Source organism: Peromyscus californicus, unplaced genomic scaffold, assembly GCF_007827085.1.
Source record: "Peromyscus californicus insignis strain IS unplaced genomic scaffold, ASM782708v3 Scaffold_11__1_contigs__length_118956290, whole genome shotgun sequence".
NCBI classification, from domain to species: Eukaryota; Metazoa; Chordata; class Mammalia; order Rodentia; family Cricetidae; genus Peromyscus; species Peromyscus californicus.
Window position 1 is genome coordinate 58,303,542 of NW_026294402.1, and position 24,860 is coordinate 58,328,401.

Consider the following 24,860-nt stretch of genomic DNA (forward strand, 5'->3'; position numbering starts at 1 on the left):
ATTTTACCAGTACAAGGGGAAGACCTTTGTACCTGGAGTGAGAGGTTCCTCTGGGTGTGTTGACTGTTTTGAGTTCTATGAGAAAGGAAAACGCCCACTTAGTACTGTAGGATTTTTGTTTTGCTCATGACCAGTGCTAGCTCACTGCTTTGGGGCTTCTTTCCTCTAAGCCGGGGAGTCGCAACATCCACTCTGTTGCCATTCTGGACCGGGCAGCTCTGTTGTTTGGGGCTGTGCTGTTGAGCAAGCATTTTTGTCCTCTGTTCACTAGTGCCATTTCCCAACTTGGGACAACCAAAAAGAAAGTCTCCAGGTGTCCACACACGTTTGTGGGGCACCAGATCATGTCCCCGGGGAACCATGGCTTTGGATGGAATTGGAACTACAGTTTTGAATGTATGAAAGTGATGAGGGGCTGGAGAAGGTGCTGACCTGCTAAGGACACTGACTGTCCTTGCTGAGGACCAGCGTTCAGTTCCCAGCACTCACCAGCAGGCAGTTCATGACTGCCTGTAACTCCAGTTTCAAGGTGTCCGTTGCCCCCTTCTGGCCTCCAAGAACACTGAACACATGTACACATGCTGATAAGCAGACACATGAATATATGCATCAATAAAATAAAGTTTTTTAAAGGGATGGAATTCAGAGATGTTTTCTCTTTCTGCAGAATCTGGATAGGAGTTGTCTGTGAGTTCAACCCCCAGGATTGGGTAATAGTGGTCTTTGCACACATCATGTAAAGACTGATGGGTTCTGCTTGGTTCTCATAAAACACCTTGCCATATTCTCTCCCACTTCCTGCCAGCTTCTTTATATTCTTGGGTGTTTGTACTATTGCATTGTGAGGTCTTCTAAAGGCAAGCAGAGAATTCGAGCATGCACGCGCACACACACACAATTATTTTAAGATGAGGCCATGATGACCAATTCCAGATGACTACTGGGAGAAAGTAAACTGGAAGCAAAGGGGGAGGATTGGGTTGGATTTCCTCTGCTTCAAGTTTTCAAACTTTCCACTGTGATATAAAAAGCCTAAGGGCATGTGGAGACATGAGTTTAGAGTGTGGCCAGCAGAGGGAAGGGAGGCCAGGGAGGTACGGAGTGCTAGAAGCAGAGGGAATCGCTGTTGCACGGTGCAGCTCTGCCACCCTGCTGTGTTAGCATCTCCACACTGCTTCCAGCAGGGACCTGTCCGAGGCCCCCAAACAAAGGCTACCTGTGCTTGTGCTAGGAGGTGTAGGACAGCTCAGGGAATTCCAGATAGGAGTTGCTGACATTTCTCAGGATGATTTCACAGCCCTACAACACAGTTTTAACAGCTGGGGTTCTTGACACAGCTCCCTTGTGTGTGTGGTTTTCTGTGTTGCAGTGTGACAGCATTTGACCCCTAGAAGACATTCTCTCAGAGTTTGGGCCCTGTGATTATGCCAGTTGCAACAGCAGAGGCATGTTGACGTTTCTAACACTTTTACCTGCTGCTTCTTCCCAAGCCGCATCTCCCTGGGTCCTCTTCTTTCCTAATGGCTGTCTTCCCCTTTGGCTGACGTCAGACTGCTGCCTTCTGTAATTTTCCTAATTGCTTTCTCTTCTGCCTCAACAATGGAAAAGAAAACTTTGAGACGTCATATTTTACAAGATGGTCAGGCTGGAAAAGAAAAGAGGCCCCAGAGCATCCTGATAGAGGAGACTCTTTCCTCTTAAGAGCCGCATGTGGCTCCAACCACAAGTCAGGAGTACAGTAGCATAGAGGACACTGGGTTGGGATTTGGGGAATGAGCATTTTTTAAAGGTTTTGTTTTTATGTGTATGGTGTTCTGCCTATATGTACATCTGTGCACTACATTTGTGCCTGGTGGCTGTGGAGTTACAGATGGTTGTGAGCCACTGTGTGGGTGCTGGGAATTGAACGCAGGTCCTCTAGAACAGCAGCTGGTCTTCTTAACTGCTGAGCCATCCCTCTAGCCCCATGGGAGTGAGCATTCACCTCGGGCCGCCTCCACGTTCAGTCCCTGCACCTTCTTGCACATTTCCGTCTTGAAGCCACAAAAGGGGTTTGGTCTGTGTTTGAGGTGTATGACACAGGTCCCTCCAGCCAGACTCTTGCAGGGCTGGGGCAGCTCAGTTCCCTGTGGTCTCTCCTGCTTCCTTGGTGCTGGCTGCATGGAGGGAAGGAAGAGGGACTGTGGGGTCAGCAGGAGAGAGGAGACCGTGAAAGACTCTCGGAGCTGGAATGGGAGACACCGAAGCCTGGCTAGAAAGGCAGTTTCAGCTTGCAGAAGAATCAGAACTAAGCTGAGGATGTGGTTCGTTGGTAAAGTGTTTCTCTAGCTTGCAGTGGGCCCCGGGTTCCAGCCCTAACACCTCATAAACCAGATGCACGCCACACCCTGTAACCAGCACTAGGGAGGTGGAGGCAGGAGGATCTGAAGTTCAAGAAAACTGCATTCTCAGAATAATACTGCTTTTGGAAGGATTTCCCTGATGTTCAGTGGCAAGTGTCACGTCCCTCCAGCCATGGAAAATGTGATTTGGCCATTAAGTCTGTTGGTATTAAGTATTCTCATTATACTGCTGAAGGAGGCATGGATAATTCCTGGCATAGTGAACTGTGTCATCGTTGGAATGCATTTGTTTTGTTGTTCGGGGCTGAGAGTGGCTAGATATAAAGAAGCCAGGTATATATGTATGCACGCACATGTGTGTAAATGGTATGTGTGATGTTTGGAGAATGACCCTTGAACCTCAGTCTGCTTCCTCATCTGCTAAAAAGAGGCTCACCTCTCACCAGTTCTAAAGCACAGCCTTACTACGTCCTCTTTCCTTTGATTGCTTGCCAAACTGGCGTGCTCTCCTAGGTGAGGCACAAAGCCCAGCCAGAGCATGACAGGGATGCTGGGTCACTCCACTGGCCATCGTGCACACAGCCTCTGTCACATCTCTTTAATCTTTCCTTTCAGTGACTCTTCTGCGGCCGTAGGGGAAATAAGTTACCTAAGTGAGAAAGTAACAGGCGGAGGTGGCTGGAGACTCCCTGCCTGCTGAAGAGCAGGTTCTCAAGTAGGGACTGCTGTTTGCACTTGCCAGATAACTGAGTGGGGGTTGGATTTGCTGCTGGATCTGGATTGACGTGTTAACATCTTACGTGAAGGCACCACAAATGGACTATTTCCAGGCGTGAATCCTAGTGTGTAATAACAAACCTGGCAACCAGTTATCTCATTTGTCTCTTAAAAAGTTATGTGGTACAGCTCCACCAGGTGGCCACGTGGATGAGAGCTGGAGGGTGAAGCTGCTCTGAGAATTTATTTGTACCCGGTGGAGTTGAGGGCATCCACTTTTGGCAGAATGAAGGACAAAGAAGGGAGGGTACTTTGGGCCGTACAAACACAAGCAGACCCTCAGAACTACGGTGCAGCTTTGGCACAAATACTCAGATGCCGTGAGCAGTTTGTAAATGGCTTCGCAGAATGGTCCCCTTGTTCTGCTGTTCCTGTTTGGTCCAGAGGGGACAGTGGGTCTTTAGGTCCAAGGATGTGTGTGTCTTGTGGTTATACTCCAGAGTGGCGTAGATTCGTGCCCAGGTCGCAAGCGTCAGCATCTTGAGGAAGCAGGAGAAGAAGCTGCTGCTCTGGCGTCAGCAGCTTTAGGCTCTGCTTCCTCACGTGGTCTCCTTTTTTCTACCCTGATATTGACAGTAGGAACTGGAATAAGGCAGTTTCCACTCCTTTTCCTCCTCCTCCCCCCCCCCCCTCGTTCTTACATGGTGCAGATGTGATAACAAAGTCCATGCCCAGCTTTACTGGACAGTCTGACTAGATATCACATGCTAAAAACAAAATAAGTGCTGCTAAGTAGATTGGGCTATCCACTTGTCTGAGTCAGCTCAAAGAATAAAACAACCCAGGCAGCTATTAAAACATCCGAAAAGTAAAAGTCATCTTCCTGGCTTTTTGGTCCTATTCCCATCTGAGTATAGCAAAAAGAGAAAGAACTACCCTCCCATTTGTTTTTGTTTATTTACTTAAAAAACTTTATTAAGATACAGTCTGCGGCATACAGTTTGCCCATCTAAAGCATACCATCCGGTGCTTCTTAGTGTGTGCAACCCCTTAGTCAATCCAGATGGTCATGGTTGCAGTTAACCTGTACTTGCAACTTAATTGACTGTATTTTTGTATTGAAGACACTGATTTGGAAAAAGCATAACCCCAAGGCCCGGTGGTGGTGGCGCACGCCTTTAATCCCAGCACTCGGGAGGCAGAGGCAGGCGGATCTCTGTGAGTTCGAGGCCAACCTGGTCTACAGAACGAGTTCCAGGAAAGGCGCAAAGCTACACAGAGAAACCCTGTCTCGAAAAACCAAAAAAAAAAAAAAAAAAAAAAAGCATAACCCCAAATAGATTCCAGCTTTTAAGTACAGGACTAAGGAGATAGTGGTAAGCGATGAGACTTAGTCCCTTGGATTTCTCCTTTGCCTCTTAACAGCGCTGATGTTTGTATTCTCCTTTAAAAAACAGCCAGTTCATTATTTTTAATTAGCTAAGAATGAGGACCGATTTCATGTTGTCTCCTCCCACCCTTTCAAAGCCTGTGTCTGTGTTTGCAGTATCTCCTGGCTTGGGTCGCCTTCCTCCATGTGTGCTGTTGACATGATGGGATTATGTTGGCTGGGTGATGAAGCTCTGAGAAACATGACTGCTCTCTGCTTGGAGGGCTGACTTGGACTGCGAGGTAGACTTTGGTCTAGGAGTTGTGGTTTGTTTGCTCAATGAGACATTGATGTGAAAACAGAGTCTTTGATTTTAATAGCTCATCTGTCCTCTTGCTGCATGCCCACCTGAGCTGTCATAGAGCACTGTGAGGAACATTGTAGCTGGTTGCTATGGAATTAACACTAAATAAAGGATTATAAGTGAAGCAGAATTGCCAGTTTCTTAAAGAGGTAGAGGATCAGTTTCAGATATGTTTACAGATCCATTTCTTTAAGAGTAATATCTCTGATTTGGGCAAAAATGTGAAGACAAGAGCTGGAGAGATGGCTCAGTGTGTAAGGCAGTTGCTGGGCAAGTAGATGAGTTCGAATCCCAGTGCCCACCGCCGAGTGTTGTCCCACGTGGGGAATGGCATCCGGCGTGGGTGCAGGTGCATATATAACCCTTGGAGAATCACAGGCTTCCTGAACACCGGCATGGCTCAGGGTTTGAGGAGAGACCCTGTCTCAAGGGAAGAAGGTGGAGAGAGACAGCAGGGCACCTGCTGTCCTCCTCTGGCCTCTGTGCACGTACACGGGTCTGCACAGCTGCACATACTGTGCACATAGCCCACACACCTCCTCCACCTCTGACTGAAGTGAAGGGGGTGGGATGATGTGGGCGATGGAGCTCGGCTGAGAACAGTGCCAGTCACCTCTGCCATTTCTAAATGTTGTATGGTGCCGGGACCAGACTGTTCCCACGGCTCCGAGACCACAGCTCTGTGTGTTCGCCCATCATTGACTCATCTTCTGCAGTGAAGGTTTCCTACCTGCACAGCACATACATTTCAGAAAGATTTTTTTTATAATGAAAAACATTTAATTTGCTTTGATATGTTTTTAAATTTGCCAGAGGGGTGTCTCTTGTCAAATAAGGATTTGGGTGGTTTTCAAAGGCTGAAAGAGTGGATATAAATAGAATTGGGGCCATTTATCAGTATCTATTATTTTGTTTCATTAACTGAATTAATGTCTAAGCATTTAGCCCAAGGAATATACGCAGCTCTATTTTATTAATGGCTTAGCCTTAATCTGCTCATCCTCTCTTTGTGCAGTAAGTGCAAAGCAGTTAGGAATTTTTATAGTCATCTACTTCCCATGGAGGACTTACATAACAAAATTAATATACCCTCATTCTTTCTCTTCTCTTTGCTCTTTTCTGGGTATTTATCAAAGTGCTCCCCCTCCCCCTGGCTACTGTTTAACCTAAAGCTAATCAATTTTGTATTCTGAAAAAGAATATAGCCCAGTGGTACTTGACAAGTACTGAAAGGTCCTGGGTTCAGTCCCCAAAACTGCAAAATAAAATAAAATAAATAAAGTGTCACCATTGTTTTTAATGATGATTAGAAGAAAGATCTCCTAATAAATTCAGGGCTCTTTAGACTCATTATATAAAGGGAAGCAGCTGAGGCTCCAGGTTCATCTGGTTATCTCACTAGACAAATCGACCAGGGTGCATTGGTTTTGTGCCTTCGTGGTGATACTGTGTTGCTTGTTTAGATATCCTCGGAACAGAAGATGCTGGTGTGGAAGCAACTTGCGGTGACACGGTGCGGTTTTACCCCTGGACCATTGATAACAAGTACTATTCAGCGGAGGTCAATCTGTGCGTGGTGCCTAGCAGGTTCCTGGTCACTGCCGAGATCGCCGGGTCGGTGCAGGCGCTCGTGGTTTACTTTGACAGCACACAGGTGAGCTCTTGTTTCCAGGGGTGCCTTCACTCACACGGCAGCGTCACAGGCTTGCTTTTCCTTCTGTGTTCTCTGAGCTCCTCAGTGTGTCTTTTCATGTTTGTTTGTTTCTGCCCCTGCAGAAATCGGGTCTTGACAGTGTCTCCTCATGGCTTCCCCTGGCAGAAGCGTGGTTACCTGAGGTGATGATCCTGGTCTGTGATAGAGTGTGTGAAGCTGGTAAGAGCCTCTGACATGTACCCTTCCGTGAAGACAGCGTACATCTGTGTCTTCAGCTCGTCATGTTACACCATGAAAATCCTACAGGATTTATGTCGTTTCCAGCATACTTTGAGGCTGGGCCATTTACATTTATGTAGCTTAATTCTAGATGCCTTTGGAATGACATTGACATTTGGGGGAAACGCGGAGGGAGGCCCTGAAGAGTGGTGAAGGTTGGTGGTGTCTTGCGGTCGTTTTACTTAGATCCTTTACATGTTGTCTTAGGAATAAACCGACAGAAGGCTCAAGAGTGGTGCATCAAACACGGCTTCGAGCTGGTGGAGCTCAACCCCGAGGAGCTGCCTGAGGAGGACGGTGAGTGCTGGTGTCTGGAGAAGCTGGCTGGCTTTGGGTTGTGGCCTAAGAGATTGTTCCAGCCTAGGGCAGGGTTGTGGCCTAAGAGATTGTTCCAGCCTAGGGTAGGGTGCTCACAGCAAGAGCCCAGAAATGCTAGTTTCTCCAGCTGGTTAAAAAGCTTTGAGCAAAACCCATTAATATGTTCCTACCAGCACTGTCATCATTTTCTTGCTGGATTTTACCACCCATTTTAGAGTTTTTGAAAGTGTGTGTGTGCGCGCACGCACGCACAAATAGATAAAAGTAAGAGGTAACTGCTTAAACCGTTGCCATTTCTCGGTCCTTAATCACTGCCAGCCAAGGATAGTGAGACCTGTGTTTGTGGAGTTTATGTTCCTTCTTTTGAATTCATAGTAAGCTGAGGCTGAATTCCCAGAAACCTCAGGAGGCATGCCAGACCTATTGATACCCAAGCCAAAAATAAGCTCAGAGCCTCCCACTCCCCTCCCCCAGGGCAGCTGCACATCGCTTGCCTTCTGCCGCTCCCATAACCCTCTGGACCTTTGGTTTCTTTTCTTTTTCTCTCTTTTTGGTAGGATTTACTTCTTATTTTATGTGTTGGAATGTTAGGCTACATGTATGTCTGTGTACCACATGCATGCCCGGTGCCTTTAGGGAGCCAGAAGAGGGCATCAGATCCCTCGGAACTGGAGTTGCAGATGGTTGTGAGCCACCATGTAGATGCTAGGAATCAAACTCCAGGCCTCTGGAAGAACAGCCAGCACTCTTAACTGCTGAGCCACCTCTCCATTACAAAAGAAAGAAAAGGAAAGGAAAGCAGAGAGAGACAGACAGAGAAAGACAGAAAGAGACACGGGGGAGGGGATTGTTTTTAAATTTTTATTTATGTTTGTGTGTGTGTGTCAGTGTGTCTCCAAGGTCAGAAGAGGGCATCCACCCCCTGGAACTGCATTTCCAGATGTTTGTGAGGCACCTGAAGTGGGTGCTGGGAACTGAACCTGGGCCCTCTGCAGGAGTAGCCGGTGTTCTAACCACTGAGCTGTCTCTCCACTCCTGTCATCCTCTCACTTTCCAAGTGTACCTGTATGAACTCGACCCAACTGAGGCAGATTTTGGCCCGCAAGAATCTTGTAACTTGGTACCAAAAGTGAACCATAAGCTACATTCACAAATAATTGAGTTTCCCGAATGGAATGTCCCCAGATCAAGAAGGAATGTGGTGTCGTGGTGCTGCAGAGATGGGGATATTCCTGTGTGTGGTTCAGAGAGCACTTGGCACCCCGACTTTAATGTGTCAGACTCTTCCTGGGGAGGAAGTAGAGAAGGAGCTGGACTTGAAGCGACCTGGTGGGCGGGGCCTTAGAAGATGCAGGCTGTCCCAGGAGACCTTCCAGGCTGGAAGCCAGTGTGGATGAAAGTGCTAGGTAGGTCAGGATGAGACGAAATAGGGAAGCAGCTTTTCATTCGTTTTTGTTGTTGTTGTTTTCTGAGACAGGGTTTCTCCATGTAGTTTTGGTGCCTGCCCTGGATCTCTCTCTGTAGACCAGGCTGGCCTCGAACTCACAGAGATCCGCCTGCCTCTGCCTCCTGAGTGCTGGGATTAAAGGCGTGTGCCACTGCCACCCAGCTAGTTTTCACTCTTAACATCATAAAGAATACTGAAAGTTGGCAAATGAAATATTCCTTTCCTTTTTTTTTTAAGTTCCCTAAAACTTGTGCCCAGCTTGGTGTATGTGAACATGTGTAATTTCTTACTTCTGACCTTCTTTTCTTCATAATGTCCTTGGAGTTAACTTTGACTGTTATAGTCGTGAAATTTGTTCCTTTCTACCAGGGAGTTGCTCTGCAAACAGTACCTGTCTTTGTATTTATTATTATTTGTGTGTGTGTGTGTGTGTGTGTGTGTGTGTGTGTGTGTGTGTGTGTGTGCGCGCGCGCGCACGCGCGTGCAGGTGCTCATATGTCCCATGGCACACACGATGGAGGTTGGAGGTTAACTTTTTGGGAGTCGATTTTCTTTCCACAGTGGACCAAGGGTGGGAATTGAGGTCATCGGGCTCACAGCAAGCTCTAATGCCTGCGGCGCCATCTTGGCAGCCCTAATTCAGCAAATCTTAAAACAAATTTTTCTGAGACATGTCTCTTAGAGCAAGGTTGTAAGAGCCCACAAAGGTTTCCTAGTGAGGTCTGAGCAGGGCTGCATTAGGGGATGGCTGGACCACATGCATGGTCACCAGGTGTCTGGGATGGTCTGCACTTGGCTGTGCTAGGGGAGCTCTTTGCTCCACCCCTTGACATTCCTTTAACAGCCCTTTAGCAGAGACAGAAGGGGCTGGTGGGTTTTGACCCAGGCCCTCCCGAGGCTATCCTGTGTTTCTTTCTGTCTCTATATTTCTATCTAGATATTCCTCATTTCTCCCTGCTCAAGAATCCCTGGCATAAATAAAAGAGGGAGCTGGTCTCCCTCACAAGGTAATAAAACCTTTCTAGAATTTTTAAATGCAAACTACTCCAAAGCCAGATTTCTTCATCCTTCATTTGTGGGTACTTTTCACACATTCATTATTTTATCAAGTTTCATGTTACTGCTGCTAGCTCTTCATATTAGATTGTATTTTTGGTTCCTGGGTTTAGTGTCTTAAATTTGAGTACTTCTTTCAAGAACTGCATCATCTCTAGTTAAGATGAACATGGCTTTTTCTCTTCATCCAGACAGCAGCAGGATAAACGTATCTTTGTTGGGTATTTCCAGTTTCATCCTCATGTAGTGCTGCTGGGTTGGTAGATGCAATCCTTTAGATTTGCTGTAGGCTGTCACTCAGGCACTCTTAGGCAGCGGGCGTGATGAACTCAGTTAGGCGTGGCTCCTGCCTGCAGGAGCTTCCAGTAGAGAGGAAGAGTACACCAGTGAGTCCCCAGTCTCCACCATCGTTCTTCCAGGAGAGGTCCTCAGAGTGCTGCTGTCCCTGCCACTCCCTTGATCATACAGTAAATGGTTGGTAACTGACAGAGCCCAGGTTCAAGTTCAGAACTTCTGATGCCTGAGTCTCTCTTCATCCTATTTAACCCAGAGCAGGCTAGACCACTAGACATGAGTTCTGCAAACTCTTCTCTCTCTGACCCACCACGTGTGAATTATTTCTTCCATTCCTTTCCACCTGAAGTCTTATATTCCTCATGTCTGAAGGACCTGTGCTTCCTGGACACAGTGATGCCTGGGTACTGGTTGCTGGCGGAGAGTAAGGCCACACTGTTTTAAGTAGAGCCACCAAATTCTAGAGACAGGGTGGCACGAACTCTAAAGCAGTTGCTGCGTGCCCTTTTTGGTCATGTACGGGAGCAGGAGCCTGGGTCTGGCTTCGAACCGAAGGCAAACATTCTGAGTTTGAGTACATCTCCCAGCCTTCTTCCTACTTACTCTTTTGATACAAAGTTTCACTGAGTTGCCAAGCTGGACTTCAGCTTCTGTTGCTCAGGCTGGCCTCCAGCATGAGCACTTCCTGCCTCAGCCTTCTAGTAGCTGGGATTCCAGGCTCCCTGCGCTGCTGCCAGTCCCAGCTCAGCTTTGACTCCAAACCGCTTTCTATGATTATCTGTGGCTGGTGTGTAAAATGAAAAAAAAAAATTTTTTTTAATTAAATTTAAAAAGAGTTAATGGGTAACAGGTGGTAATAGTCTGCAGTGGAAGACAGCATCACAGAGAGTTAGCTTATAGCCCACAGAGAGGGCCTTCTCCCACAGATCAAATTCAGGTCACCAGGCTTGTGCCACACGTGCTTTTACCCACTAAGCCATCTAGCCAGCCCCTGGAAGTTCATCCTGTATAGATAGCCAAGACGAGGTGTTTATTAGTTTATTTTGTAAGGATTTATTATGTTAAAGTGTGCATGCAGGTGTACGTGGAGGCATTGTCACTGCCCTGGGGCTGAAGTTCCAGGCAGTTGAACCACCTGACATGGGTTCTGGGAATTAAACTCTGCAAGAGCAGCAAGCACTCTTAGCCTTTGAGCCGTCTCTCCAGCCCAGAGATTAGTGTCTTTAATGCTACACTGTGGTTGTTTCACGAGAGCTTGTGTTTTCTGGAAATTGTGAGTGGATGCCATGGGGGAGGAGATAGAGAACGCTTGATCACACAGCTCTCTTCTATGGTGACTTTGTGTCAGGAGCTCTGAGCTCTGTGTTGCTTTATTCTTTTACTGTGAGTGGTACACAGTACATTATGAAGCAACAGCAAATAAACAAGATGACTAAACCCAGTTATTTGAAAGTGTGGCTTTGGGGACATCTAGGCACATATGTGAATGTGTGGGTTTATCTAGATATGTGTATGGATCTGTGTGTTTCTCTCCCTGATAGATGACTTCCCTGAATCTACAGGCGTAAAGCGGATTGTACAAGCATTGAATGCCAATGTCTGGTCCAATGTCGTGATGAAGAATGGTGAGTAACTGGATGTTGTCGTTTTTACCTTGTGACATATTTTAAATTACGTAGATCTATGTGGAACTTAGGATTCTATGAAATTTTTGTTCCCATTCTCAAGTTTTCAGTTAAAGGAAGAGCCAGAAGTAACAAGCTGGGAATGTTTAATGTGTGTTGAATAGGTAATTCAGCAAGCGTGTGAACGTTACAGTATGCCTCACATTGTCTTTGACTTTAAGAACAACCTAAAATTTTAAAATAAGATCTTTATCATTAAGGATCTTCCTAGTCTACTGTGGGATTCTTTATAGTACTCTCTGTCTTTGCTCTTTTTGGACATTTTGTGTTAATGGAGTTTGTGTGTACTTTTCAGATGCTAGGTATACAGGCAAGGTGGTGTGATGACCACAGAATCAGAGACATGACTGCTGCATTAGTCTTGATGTAGAGAGAGCTTCCAGGAGAGCATGGGTTCCCGTATCATTCTTCATGGGATGGTCAAGATTGGAAGGGGAGAATGCTCAGCTGGAGGAGGCATGGCTCCTAGAACAAGGGTTTTGTGTCATAAAGACCCTGGGAGAGCCTCACCTAGCAGTGTGAGCTCCTGTAGATGTTAGAACACTAGGCAGGGAGAAGTGGGCTTTCTTCTGTAGCAAGTGGTGAGACCCGGAGGTGGCATCTCTGGGGGGTGACATTAGGGTGGTGTGTTGGAGGTAGAAGTAGACTCCGAGGTCAGGGAAACGTGAGCTGTTGCGGCATCCTGAGGGTGAGCTTTGGGCCCTGAGTGATGTGATGGTGGTGGCTGTTGGGGGCTGGGAGGCTGGGTCTGACATGTAGTCTGTAGTTGACCGGCACCAGCTCTTGGATCCTGCATTAGCTCGCTCGGCCTTTAGGAACCAGCTCACAGACTAGATGGCTTAGAAGAGAGGGAATTAGCCGGGCGGTGGTGGCGCACGCCTTTAATCCCAGCACTCGGGAGGCAGAGCCAGGCGGATCTCTGTGAGTTCGAGGCCAGCCTGGACTACCAAGTGAGTTCCAGGAAAGGCGCAAAGCTACACAGAGAAACCCTGTCTCGAAAAACCAAAAAAAAAAAAAAAAAAAAAAAAAAAGAAGAGAGGGAATTTAATGCCTCACAGTTTTAGAAAAAGGTCAGAAGTCCTACCGTGAGGTGTCAGGGCTACCTCCCTCCAAGGTGCTGGAGAAGGATTGCCCAGACCTTGGTCCTGGTTTCCGTCACTTCTTGGTGTGACACTGTTACTTCTAATCTTCCCATGGTTTCTCCCTCTGTCCACGACTTTGTTCATATCTCCCCTTAGAAGGCCAGCAGCAATACTGAATTAGGGCCCACCCTATGGTCACGTGACCCATTTTAATTTTCCCTGTTTCCAAATAGAGGTGTCCATTTTGCTGCATTAGAGGTTCGGATTAGCTTTGAGGTTTGGGGACTGCAGTTCAAGTGTGCAGTGTTAGGTGAGACTACAGAGGAGAATGAGAAAAGCCATATTGACAGTAGGTCTAGCCTGTCTTCCCTGAGATAAAGGGCAAGTGGATGGCCAGCTGGGGGGTGCAGGGTGCTTCATCCCAGCTCCTGGTAGACACTGAGTGTTAAGTATGATTGGCACCCTGTCCTCTCATCTACCATGTGCTTGGCAAAGCCTCTTCTTGACAATTAGGTAATTTTCTCTCTCCTTTCTTTCCCTGTCTCCTTCATCCTTCCTACTTTACTTTTAGGGAGACTGATATGTCTGATGGGTCCTTTCCGTCCATTCACACATTCCTTCCTTCCTTCCTTCATCTCTGTTGAGCGTTGGTCATAGCAAGCTACTGCTTTAGACTGTGTACAGTATAAACCACGTTTAAGATATGGTCCATAAACTAGATCAATTTAGAATAAAGTTCTGTTCAGTACTGCCTGTTATCAATTTCTTGAAATAGCTAGAAATTCAATGAAGCTTTTTTGGCTTTAATCTTTTGAAAACTCTGACCCCCATTTCATACATTAAAGAAATGATGGCTTATAATTCACATTTATAGCTTTGTAGCCTCCCACTATAGTTACGGCCTCCATGTCCTTGGAGTTAACAAACCACAGATTGGAGGTGGTTGGAAGGGACGCATCTATCTCTGTGTGTGTGTGTGTGTGTGTGTGTGTGTGTGTGTGTGTGTGTGTGCGTGCATATTCTTGTCACTGTTCCCTAAACAACAGTATGAGAGGGACCCCCTTAGTAGTTACACTGCATTAGCTGTCACAGGTAATACAGAGAGGGTAAGGTCCACAGGAAGGATGCATAGTGTATGCCAATTCTGTCACATTCTGTAGCAGGGACTGGTTCAGGTATTTGGGAGGTCTGAACATGTACATCCACAAGCTGCGCTGAACATATTTTGCTTCTGTCCTGGTTGGTTTTTGTCAGCTTGACACAAGTTAGGGTCATGTGGAAAGAGGGTATTCCCATGTCCTCAGTTGAGAATGTGCCTCCATTTGGCCCATGGGCAAGCATGTGGGGCATTTTCTTGATTGATGGTTGATGTGGGAGGGCCCAGCTAACTGTGGATGGGACCACCCCTGGGCAGGTGGTCCCAGGTTCTATAAGAAAGTAGGCTGAGCAAGCCATGGAGAACAAACCAGTCAACAGTGTTCCTCCATGGTCTCTGCATCCTTTTTTGCCTTGAGTTCCTGCCCTGACTTCCCTCAGCTACAACTGTAAGCTGAAATAAACCCTTTCCTCTCCGGAGTTGATTTGGTGCGGGCATTTATCACAGCAATGGAGAGCAAGCTAGGACAGTTTCTTTGAGCAAAAATATTCCCAGTGCCATTCTATGTGCACCCTGGAACAATATTCCTAAGTGTGAATCGAGGGGGTGGCAGAGTGTGGGTTTGCATGGCTCTTTGCCCTGAAGTATCATTTTTTTGTTTTTGTTTTGTTTTGTTTTTTGTTTTTTGTTTTCTTGACAGTCCTGGGACACTGATGTGCTTTTAGCTAAAACCCCAAATTAAGAGGACCACGGTCTATATTATCAAGGAAATGGCCTGTCTCCTCCTAGGAGAAGCATGCAATGTGGAAGTGGAGGTGCTGGTCTTTGGAAGTAGACACATTCCTGCAGAGCCTCAGAGCTCTGTGAAACTGTGTGGTGGGCCACAGTATCCTCCCAGGGCACCCTGCCGCCTCCGCCCCCGAGAACCTTGAGCCTTTCTGATGGGAATGCCAGCAAGTTCCATCTTCCACAGCAGCTGCTGCCTCCAGGCCTTCCTCTCCTCTACGTTGTGTACGTGTGTGGGATAGGGTCCGCAAGTAGAGGAGACCGGGGCTCGACCTTGGATGCTGTTCCTTGGGAGCCACCCACATTGTATTTTGAGACAGTCTCTCACTGGGACTGGGGGCTTGCTGGCTAGGCTGTCCTGGCTTAGCCTGTGAGCCTGAGACCCACCCGTCTCTCCCTCCTCAGTGCTGGGATTGCGAGCACATGCCTCCACCTAGGGTGGAGGGACACACTCAGGGCCTTCTGTTCGCACTGCGGGCACTGCAGTGGCTAAGCTGTCTACCCACTCACACAGTAGGCTTTCCGAAAATCCAAAGTTAGGCATAGGGGAAGGGCCCATCCGTGGTCCATCACGGGGGGGAGAGGGGTTCATGAAGCCCCACCTACCTTAGGAGCTATTGGCAGTTAATGGTTGCTGGGAAGGGAGAGTCATTGTCTTCTGTGATGTGACTGCTGTTAAAGTTGCCCAGTAAATAACCTCTCATGCATGCAGCCCTAATTAAACCCTGTGAGTCACAAAAGAAGCCACAAAACATCAACAAAAAACCCGAACTCAACCATGAAAATAGGAGAGAGACCTGTCGGGAAGAAGATTGGCTCAGTGAGCGTGCGAGCAGCTGAGGAAGGGTAATGGAGAGGAATGAAGGGGACCAAAAAACATTATATGCACACAATGAAATACCAAAAAATAACAATAATGAAAAAGTTGTGCTTAAAGTTACCATATGACCAAGTTATTGTACTCTTAGGTGTGTTCAATAGAGCTGAAAATACGTCCGTGTATAACACCATTATAAATGCTCATATCAGTGTTATTCGTAATAGCTCACAGGTGGAAACAACCCCAGAAAACAGTGGTAAGTCCATACAGTGGACTGTTACTCAGCTCTAAAAAGATCGGTGCAAGCTGCACCAGGGTAAGCCCCCACAACTGCTGTGCACAGAGCTTCTGTGTTACTGTGCTGAGATGTCCAGAACAATTCAATCCATAGAGGCAGACTATAGGTTAGCGGTTCCCAGGGACTGAAGGAGGTTTGCTAAGGAGATGGAATTTCCTTATCAGAACATGAAAAAAAAGTTTTGAATTTGGTGAAGATGATTGCACAGTTTTGTAATTATACTAAAAGCACTAAATTCGATACTGTAAAGAGGGTGGCTTTGATATGTGAATGTTACCATGTGAATGTTATCTCTTAATAAAAGGAAGCTATACAACTAATGTTTGTATCCGTGAGATAGATGATGTCCATTAACCTATTTAATTTCACAGTATCCAATGTGAGTTAGGCTCAGAGGTCAAGAAATGTCACACTTATTACCAGGCTGGGATATGCAGTACCCTGGGAACTTAGTAAGTAGTAGTACGCAGATTGCCCTCCTAGACTTTCTGACTGGTTTGAGGTGAGGCTTGACTTCCCAGAGCCCTTTATGCTCTAACTCTGTGCATTTAAATCATATTATGTTTATGAATTATTGTAAGAAAGTCTCCTCCAGTCTCCTTGTTCCCCTGACAGTTTTCTCAGGTGACAGTTTCCAGTCTTGATTGTGTGTATGTGGGATGAGGTGCATGTATTTGCAATGCCTTCCGAGTCCTAAAGAGGGCGTTGGACCCCCTGGAGTTGGAGTTACATGTGAGCTGCCTGCTGTGGGTTCTGGGAACCAAACTCAGGGTCCTTGGAAAGAGGAGCAGGCGGTTTGCTTTTAACCACCTTGGGCTATATTTTATCTATAGGATGAAGTTGGTCTTCACCAGTGGCTTCCAGTGCTGGCTGCACATTGGGAGGCTTCGCAGCCTGTGCTTTCTGGGGTGCATCCAGACCATTTCTACTAGGAAGGAGGGAAGTGGTGGGGAGGTGGCAGCTGCAGTATTAAGGGCCATGGGGACTCAGTTATGTGGCCATGGTGAGAACTGCTGGCACAGAATGGTCATCTAGTTCTGACTTGTGAGAGATGCGTAATCGGGGAGCGTGAATTGGGCATTCTGGAAGCTGCCGTAGCTTCCGCTTTTGCAGCCAGGACCTGCTTTCTCACATTCCTGAATCCTGACTTGCAAAGCCGCAGGAAGAAAGACGAGACAGGGCCAGAACCAGTTCACCTTGGAAAAGGGGAAGGTAGTGAGGACTCCCCTCCGTCTCCCTCCAAACCTGTCTGTGTCTTGTGTAGTTAGTACAACACTAGGGTCACCTGTGCATCTTGGCGCCTGCGTCTATGTCAGTGTTCAGACTGCACAGGTGGCCACTGGAATCGTCTTCTGTTGGCCTCCAGGCTCTCCTTGGTCTAGAGTTTAGGTTCTGATTTGAAGTTCATTCAGGAATTATCTGCTGAGCACACACACACTGTGTTTAGGTTCTGTGCTTGGTATACACTACTGAACAGTTAGTGTCTGCGCCTGTGAGGCTCCCTGTGGGGGAACAGTATTAGTCAGTAGGCAACAGGAGATTAGTGAGTTAGGATAGGTAGTGGGGGAGAGAAACGGGGGGGGTTGAGTTTGGGGTAGACTGCAGTATAAACAGGATGGTCAAGTTAGGTCCCTTCATGGGTAAACTGGGGGGAAGAGCAGCCTGACAGGGTATGTAGTAGGGTGAGAGCACACCCAGTACGTTTGAAGAAGAGCTAGGTGCTCCCTGTGACTACAGGGGAGAGATCATGGGAGAAGGGGTGGAGATCTTGGCGACTGAGGCTCAAAGTTATCATCTAGGTAACTTTGGTGTCTACTCAGGTGAAACCAGGGGCTACTCCAAGGCTTGGAATAGAGAGATGGCATGATCTAACTCAGTGGTTCTCAACCTGGGGGTCACGGCCCCTTTGGCAAACCTAGATTTCCAAAAAATTTACATTACGATTCACAACAGTAGCAAAATTACAGTTGGGAAGTAGCAACAAAAATAATTTTTATGGTTTGGGGTCACCACAACATGAAGAAGGGTCTCAGCATGAAAAAGGTTGAGACCCACTGGTCTGACTGAAAGAGGCTGCTGTGTGATAGTGAAGGCCAGGAGAAACCAGGAAGGTACCAGTCTTCCAGGTGAGGGGAAGGCGAGTTTAGGCATGCCTCAGTTGAGTGATTCTTAGTGGAGCCCAATAGGGGCAGAAGAATCTGTATCAGGAGCTATCCTCACCTCTGAGGGGTTTTGAGAGCCACTTAACGTAAGCTGTTACTGAGTAATGGTCAGATGGGCCTCTCTCTACTGCACTGGACGGGCAGAGGACTCCCAGGAGCCTCTGAGCTTGTCTGTTAAGTAGTGCAGGAGGAGCATAATGGCATCCTTGCCAGGTGATCACTCATCCTTTCGAGACTGAATACCTCAAGTAACAGCCCAGAGCTGTGTGACACCATTCTACAAGCAATCAATTGCATGATGAAATCAAAGCCCTTATCAGATAGAGCATCTTTTTATGCTGCTCTGCTGGGCTATATCTTTTACTCTGCTATAATTCTAAAAACAGTGGTAAAACATTTTTATCTGTCAATGATGTGTGTTCCCTGGGCCTCTACCCCAGTACCAGCTTTCATTTTGACCACTCTCTTTCCTCATCTTCCTGTGAGGTGAAGAAAGTCCTTATGGAAGTAGGGTGATGGGTGTGGAAGCCCATTCCTGTAAGCCTAGCACTAAAGAGACTGAGGCATGGGGTCCCTGAGTTTGAGGCAAGCCTGACTACATAATAAGACCCTGCCTCGGAGAACTGGGAAATACTTAGATCAGGTTGAGAGAATAATTAAGGAGATGGGAAGAATGGGGATGGTCTAACACATTGTGGAAAAACCAAATGAGAAGAGATTGCATATAATCTCTTTTGCATTATACATTCACATACACGCAAAAAAGACACATCTGTGGCTGGGTTGGCTCATTAAATTCTCTCTCTCTCTCTCTCTCTCTCTCTCTCTCTCTCTCTGTGTGTGTGTGTGTGTGTATGTGTGCATGCATACATGTGCACATGTATGAGTAAGCATGTAACTTATTAAAAGTTAATATAGAGGTTAAGCACAAGGTTAAGAGAAAGATGCTTAGGAAGAAAGCAAGAACATGGGTGTGGGTTTGTTAAAGAAGAACTGTAATGTCCTTGTAGATTTGTTGTTGGGTTCTGTTGGTGCGTGTGTGTATATATGTTCACAAGTGGGGGCTTATGTACATGTGTGTGCTTGTGGAGGCCCAAGGTTTACATCAGTATCTTATTTGTATCTCACTCTCCAGTTTAGATTTTGAGGCAAGGTATCTCACTGAGTCTGGAGCACACCATTTTGGCTGCTTTGGTTAGCCAGCTCTCTCAGGGTATCCCCATCTCTGCCTCCTACTTGCTGAGCTTATGGATGGGTCACCATGCCTACCTGACTTTTATATGGGCCTTGGGTATTGAACTCGGGTCCTCACACTTTTGTGGCAAGGACTTTATCCCACAGAGCCATCTCTTCAGTGCCTGTTCTTGTGTTTTATAGAATGTAAGGGGCATTGCTTTCTTTGACACAATTTTGTGAAATAGCCAGAGCAAGGCATTGGAATCTCCGTGTATGTATTTGATATGACTTTTACAGGAAAGAGGCCTTGGGCAGGAGGGGTGACTTGTCCATACTCACACAGAGAATTAACTAAGGTGGGACAGAACCGCAGGTCTGAGCAGGAGTGTTGTTTCCACCATGCTGTGGCAGCTTAGTTGGCTGATTATTAGTACTTTAGAGAGCTGAGCACAGAAAGATTAAAAAGTGACTTGGACTGCATGGGAAACCATTGGCAGAGCCAGGTGACTTATTTGCCCCGAATTGTCTCAGCAGAGGTGCTCTGTTGTGAGGCAGATTTAAATGAGACCAACTGCAGGTAATGATTATATCTGGGGTTTGGGGTTTCTTTTGCTTATTGTTTTTAAATCCTTCTATATAATCTGTAAAGCATGGTGTTAGTCCTAACCCATTTTCCCTGAGCTTAATCCAAAGAAAGCATAGTGAAGCTTCCAGCTAGCTAATACAGCAAACAATGATGAATTACTTTGAGTGGGAGACAGCATACTTTCAATATATTATTTGGAGTCAAGGTGGATTAGCATACTTTTCAGTTTGAGTTATGGCTGTTTATACACCATAGGTATTCAATTAATGTCTTTTAAAACTTAATACCAGGTTTAAAAGCAAATATTAATTTATACAGTTGCAGGCAAATCATTGTAGTCCTCTTTTGCTTAATAGGGAGTATGTCCTGAGAAAGGCATCATCAGACAAAGTCATCTTTGTAGGAACATTGTGGGGTGTGCTCACACAAACCCAGATGGTATAGGTCAGTCACTGGATATGGCTTTCCAGTGTAGTCACAAGACACCGTAAGAAGGTGTAGAAGGCTGCTACTCACAGTTTTGCAAGAAACTTTCTTTTGTAAGTAGAAATAACAACAATAAAAACCAGAGTATAAGTGTGTAAAGCAGTATCCTTTTCAAGGAGTATATGCTGCGCATAATTGTGTGTGCTGTGCTTTCACTGAGGGGTGGTGCAGTGGACCTGTTTACACCAGGGTCACCATGACTTTGTTGTAACACATTACTAAGACATTAATAGGCAACAGGCTTCTTCTGCTCTGTCTTAGACACTGTTCTATTACTGTGAAGAGATGCCATGACCAAGGCAACTCTTATGAAAGAAAGCATTTAATTAAGGACTTGCTTACAGTTTCAGAGGTTCAGTCTATTACCAGCATGGCAGAAAACATGGCAACAAGCATGTGTGGTGCTGGAGAAGTACCTGAGAACTGCATCCTGATCCACAGGCAGAGAGAAGGACACTGAGCCTGGCATGGGCTTTTGAAACCTCAAAGCCCACCCCAGTGACATACTTCCTCCAACAAGGCCACACCTCTTAATCCTTCTAATCCTTTCGAATTGTGCCACTCCCTAGTGACTAAGCATTCAAATATATGAACCTGTTGGGAGGGGGCATTCTTTTTCAAACCACCACAAAGCTTCTTAGAGCTTTTAGACCACTGCCATATATTACAAGCTCTAGTTGATTCAAATGTTATGCAGTATATGGCCATACTAGAAAGATGTACAGATCTTCTGATAGACATGACTTATGTACTGACTTCAGTGGGGTTCCTACTATTGGCTCTGTCAGGGTCATCAAATATAACAGTCTCAGTGAACTCATTACTGCTCTAAAGGGGTGAACTTTGATGCTTGGGAGACAAAAATAAATTCCTACTCTTATGTGTAAGATAGAGCTCTATGTAGCAATTAACTAGAGGCAGCATCTCCGTGGCATTGAATTGCACTTGGGAGAAAACAGTGCCTAAACACTCCTGGTGGCAGAGAGCTACCATGAAAATGGCTGGAAGCGCTGAGCTCAAGGTCTGTCGTGCCTCTAAGCTCTGCCCAAGAGGAAATCCCCAGACCATTGCATTATGAATGGTAGACTTCCAGGGAAGCCATAGTTTCCACTCAGCATTAAAGACCTAGCCACAAATGGTACAAGAAATGAAGTGGACGAGACCCACACTCACCATTGAGGGCACCTCTGGGGCTAATTGAGCCTCATCAGTTTCCTTGCCCTTTCATTTGCTGTCATGTCTTAAATTTCCTCAGTCTGAACTCCTCAGCTGCCACTCAAGGGAAGGATGTAGATAAAAATCTCTGCTCCTTGCTGTGTTCACACCAGGGCCTGCTCTATGGCTTGAAAACCAGACATTTGGGTCTGACATTTATAGTTGGTAATGTCCCTTTATTATCACTGTCATGAAAGTAGGAAGTGTGGGTCACTGCCTCATGACAAATATGAGAGATGTTTTAAGTCCCTATCCTCTCTCCTAATAGAGTGTCTTTCAGTTTGGCACATCGGAAAGCCACATTGCTAAGTACTTTGCTTGAGGCAGTGCCTTGAACTTGGGTGGTACCTATAAGGGTTAGGTAGAAGTCTACTACGTTGTGTTCTTATTTGACTTTGTTTGACTAGCACATCATGGAGGAGGGTAGTGATATACACAACACCTTTGCTAGGTGTCAATTTTATGTCCTACAGTGTTCCTGTCTCTGGTTTAATAAACTGGAAACTGGCAAGTTCTATGAAGGGTTTTTTCTGCACTGATGGCTTCTGGGTAGTCTATCAAGTGGCACCATGGTAGGTGAAGAGAGGGAGGGGAACCGGGGAAGGACTGTCAGACTGAACAAATGCCTGAGAGTTGTTACTCTGCCCGCCAGTTGGCATAGAGCAGCTGGACTTCAAGTAGTGGGTAGAAGTAACTCTTCATACCGCAGCTTTCCACTTTCTCATTATAAATGAGGTGAATTGATTATCTATTAAAGTATCACCTAAATGATCATCTGTTGCCTGTTCATGTCCTAAGTAAATGATTCCATGGCAGAAGTTCCAGACTCCCAGGTCAGGCTTGCCTTTGTAATTGATGGATAGAACCAAAAGAAGAAATGAGTGTCTACATCACAAGGTCCCAGTTCTCACTTCTGCCTGAAGCTGCTCACTTGAGAAAGTAGATAGCTTATGCCTTGTATTTTTAAACGATTATTTATTATTATTATTCCTATTATTATTAGCAACAGCTATGTAGCTCAGGGTAGCCTTGACCTTGATGCTCTTGCCTCAGCCTCCCATGTGCTGGGATTACAGACATGCATCACCACATCCAGCTCTATATACATTTTTAAGAATGAAAAATGATGATTAAATAAAAAAACTTAAATCTAATGTCACAGAGAAGTGAAGCGTCAAATTAGTGAGAGGAAGAATGGCCAATGAGGAGGGTTCTAGTCAGTCTGTCTGGACCTGTGTAACCTTGGGAAACCAGCTTCATGTCTCTGCCAGTGCCCAGGTCAGGGCAACATCCGCTGAAATGGATTTCATTAAGTCTCATGAAGCTGAACTGGACTCCAACTTTTAAACTTACATTAGGAACTCAAGATATGACCTGAGCACTCAGACTGTCCCCTACCTATGAATGTCATGGTCAAAAAAGAAAACAATGTGTAAGATAACTGATGATTCCATGTGTGTAGAAACCATAATGGTGAAGGATGGTGTTGTAAAAGGAGGAGAGGATTATGGGACATTAGTGAGGAGAGGAGGAAATGGAAAACCCTTCGGGTATGGCCTTCAGGAGTGTCCCCGCACAGTGATAGGAACTCTCCTCCACAGGTCACCCTGGAGGCACTGTTCTTGACCACCTTGCTCTGCCCCGGCAGCTGTTTCCACAGCTGGTCACAAACCACCTCAGAGAGCCATCTCTTCAGTCTTGGCTGCTCTTTCCCACATTCGGGTCTGAATGGCTGCTCCTGATTGCTGCGCCCCTTTGAGGATTTTCAGGCGTGTGCTCCAGGCTTCGGAGATAGGACTCAGTAGGGTCTTTGCTGTGACCAGTGTAGAGCTCCCCTTCATGACTCTGGGAAGGACAGTGCTCACTCCCAAGTTGAAGTCTTCAGACTATGTGCAGGAGTAGGAGGACATTCGCCACCGCACTCGTTAGTATCTTTGCTGCTACCATTTCCTCTTGATATTTCAGTTGTTCTCTGCAGTGAACATACTGTTCATAGACAGGAAAGCAAAAAAGCACGATCTCACTTTCCCTTGGAAGGGCTGCTGACTTAGGAGCAGCTACTCCGTGTCATAGGCAGAGCAGAGGCCTGTTTTCCTCAATCTAGCACAGGTGGAGCCACGTGGAATGCTGAGTCTGAGTGAGCCAAGTAAGCATTGCCTTAATAGCATATTCAAGACTTCAAGCAGTGGTGAGTGAGAGAGAATAAATTAGGGTTTGTGGTGTTTTCCTGTTCGTTTGTTTGTTTGTTTGAATGTGCATGGTTGTTTTGCCTACATGTATGTTTATGTACCATGTGGGTACAAGGCCCACAGAGGCCAGAAGATGGCATAAGATCTCCTGGGATTGGAGTTACAGATGGTTGTGAATTACCATTAGGTGCTGAGAATTAAATCCCAGTCCTCTGGAACAGCAGCCAGTGCTTTTAACCACTGAACCATCTCTCCAACCTACCACATTTTTTTTATAACTCACCAGGAAGACATGGAATATTCTATAATAATGTAGACTCCTTTTCCTGGTACTAGTGACAGCATTTGTGACTTTCTTAAAGGTTGTATGATCCAGGTGGGATGGCATGGTTTATCAGGGGGAAAAAAGGGGGGGTGCACCTACTCCATGAACTTAGACATGCCCTGCTGTGATTAGAGTGGATCTGTCCCTGGTTATCACTTACCATATGAGTGGAGAAGTCCAGGTTCACACTAAAAGGAAGGCATCTTGTGCAGAGAGGAAAGGATGTAAGAACAGCGAAAACTCCTTCAAATGCAGAGAATGCTTGAACTGGCTGAGCTGATGCCAAATAGTTGCTGCTTTCAAGAAATAAAAACTGAAAAGTGGACACAGAAAATGTCCAGCAGGTCGTGTAGGTTTGGGGATGTGGCCAAGGAGATTCTTAACACTTGAAGAATCTGCACTGATAACAAGTTGGTGTGTGTTTGTTACTTTTCATGGCACTGCCGTCTTCCGTCTGTCATTTTCTAGACCGCAGGAATGGAGTCAGATGTTTGGGGAGAAATTTAATCCAGAGGGTCCCTCTTTCCCCATGGTGTTGGCTATCTGCAGCAGACTAGCCCAGAGGTTTTAGAAAGGAGCAACTCTTCTTTTCAACTTTCATGCTTTTCCGAGTGACAAGGTGGCACGTGGACCATCCTCCTCCACTCTGCCTGAGGAGGTGGACTGTCCTTGTGAGCAGCCCACCCCACACACTGTCAGCTGCCCAGCAGTCACTGAGTGGTCATCCTCACTGTCAGTTTACTGCTTAGGCTCTCCAGTGCTTGTGCTCACATGAGCTTTACCTTGTTAATAATGGCTCCAGATGTAGTGCTAGTGATACTGGTTGTCTAGGCAACTGGGATGAGCTGCAGGGAAGCCATCCAGGAATTTCTAGAGTCTCTTCTCACACTGTCACAAGAGGAGCGAGAGTTCAGTACATGGAGATACTTGGAGAGAGCAACTATTCCTGCAGAACTCTCTTTAAAGGTGTATTTGATTAATTTTTTTATGTGTATGTGTTTGGGACTTAGTGTATGTATATATACCATGTGCATGCAGTGCCCACAAAGGTCAGAAGAGGATGCCAGATCCCTTGAAGCTGAGTTACAAAGGGTTGCGAGCCACCATGTGATTG

At 46.2% G+C, this 24,860-nt stretch overlaps 1 protein-coding gene across 4 annotated transcripts in view; it reads left to right on the plus strand.

Annotated features, from left to right (window-relative positions):
* Window positions 1–24,860, plus strand: part of Aagab (alpha and gamma adaptin binding protein) — a 45,197-nt gene that overhangs the window by 9,298 nt on the left and 11,039 nt on the right. For 3 of the 4 annotated variants that reach the window (XR_008223230.1, XM_052763503.1, XM_052763513.1), the window contains exons 2-5: window positions 6,256–6,446; window positions 6,569–6,665; window positions 6,933–7,022; window positions 11,382–11,465. Coding sequence is in view for 3 of the 4 variants with exons in the window: in XM_052763503.1 (XP_052619463.1) it covers window positions 6,256–6,446; window positions 6,569–6,665; window positions 6,933–7,022; window positions 11,382–11,465 (462 nt within the window). In the remaining variant the exon portion in view is untranslated. The remainder of the gene's footprint in view (window positions 1–6,255; window positions 6,447–6,568; window positions 6,666–6,932; window positions 7,023–11,381; window positions 11,466–24,860) is intronic. The other variant, XM_052763523.1, reaches the window with a different exon arrangement.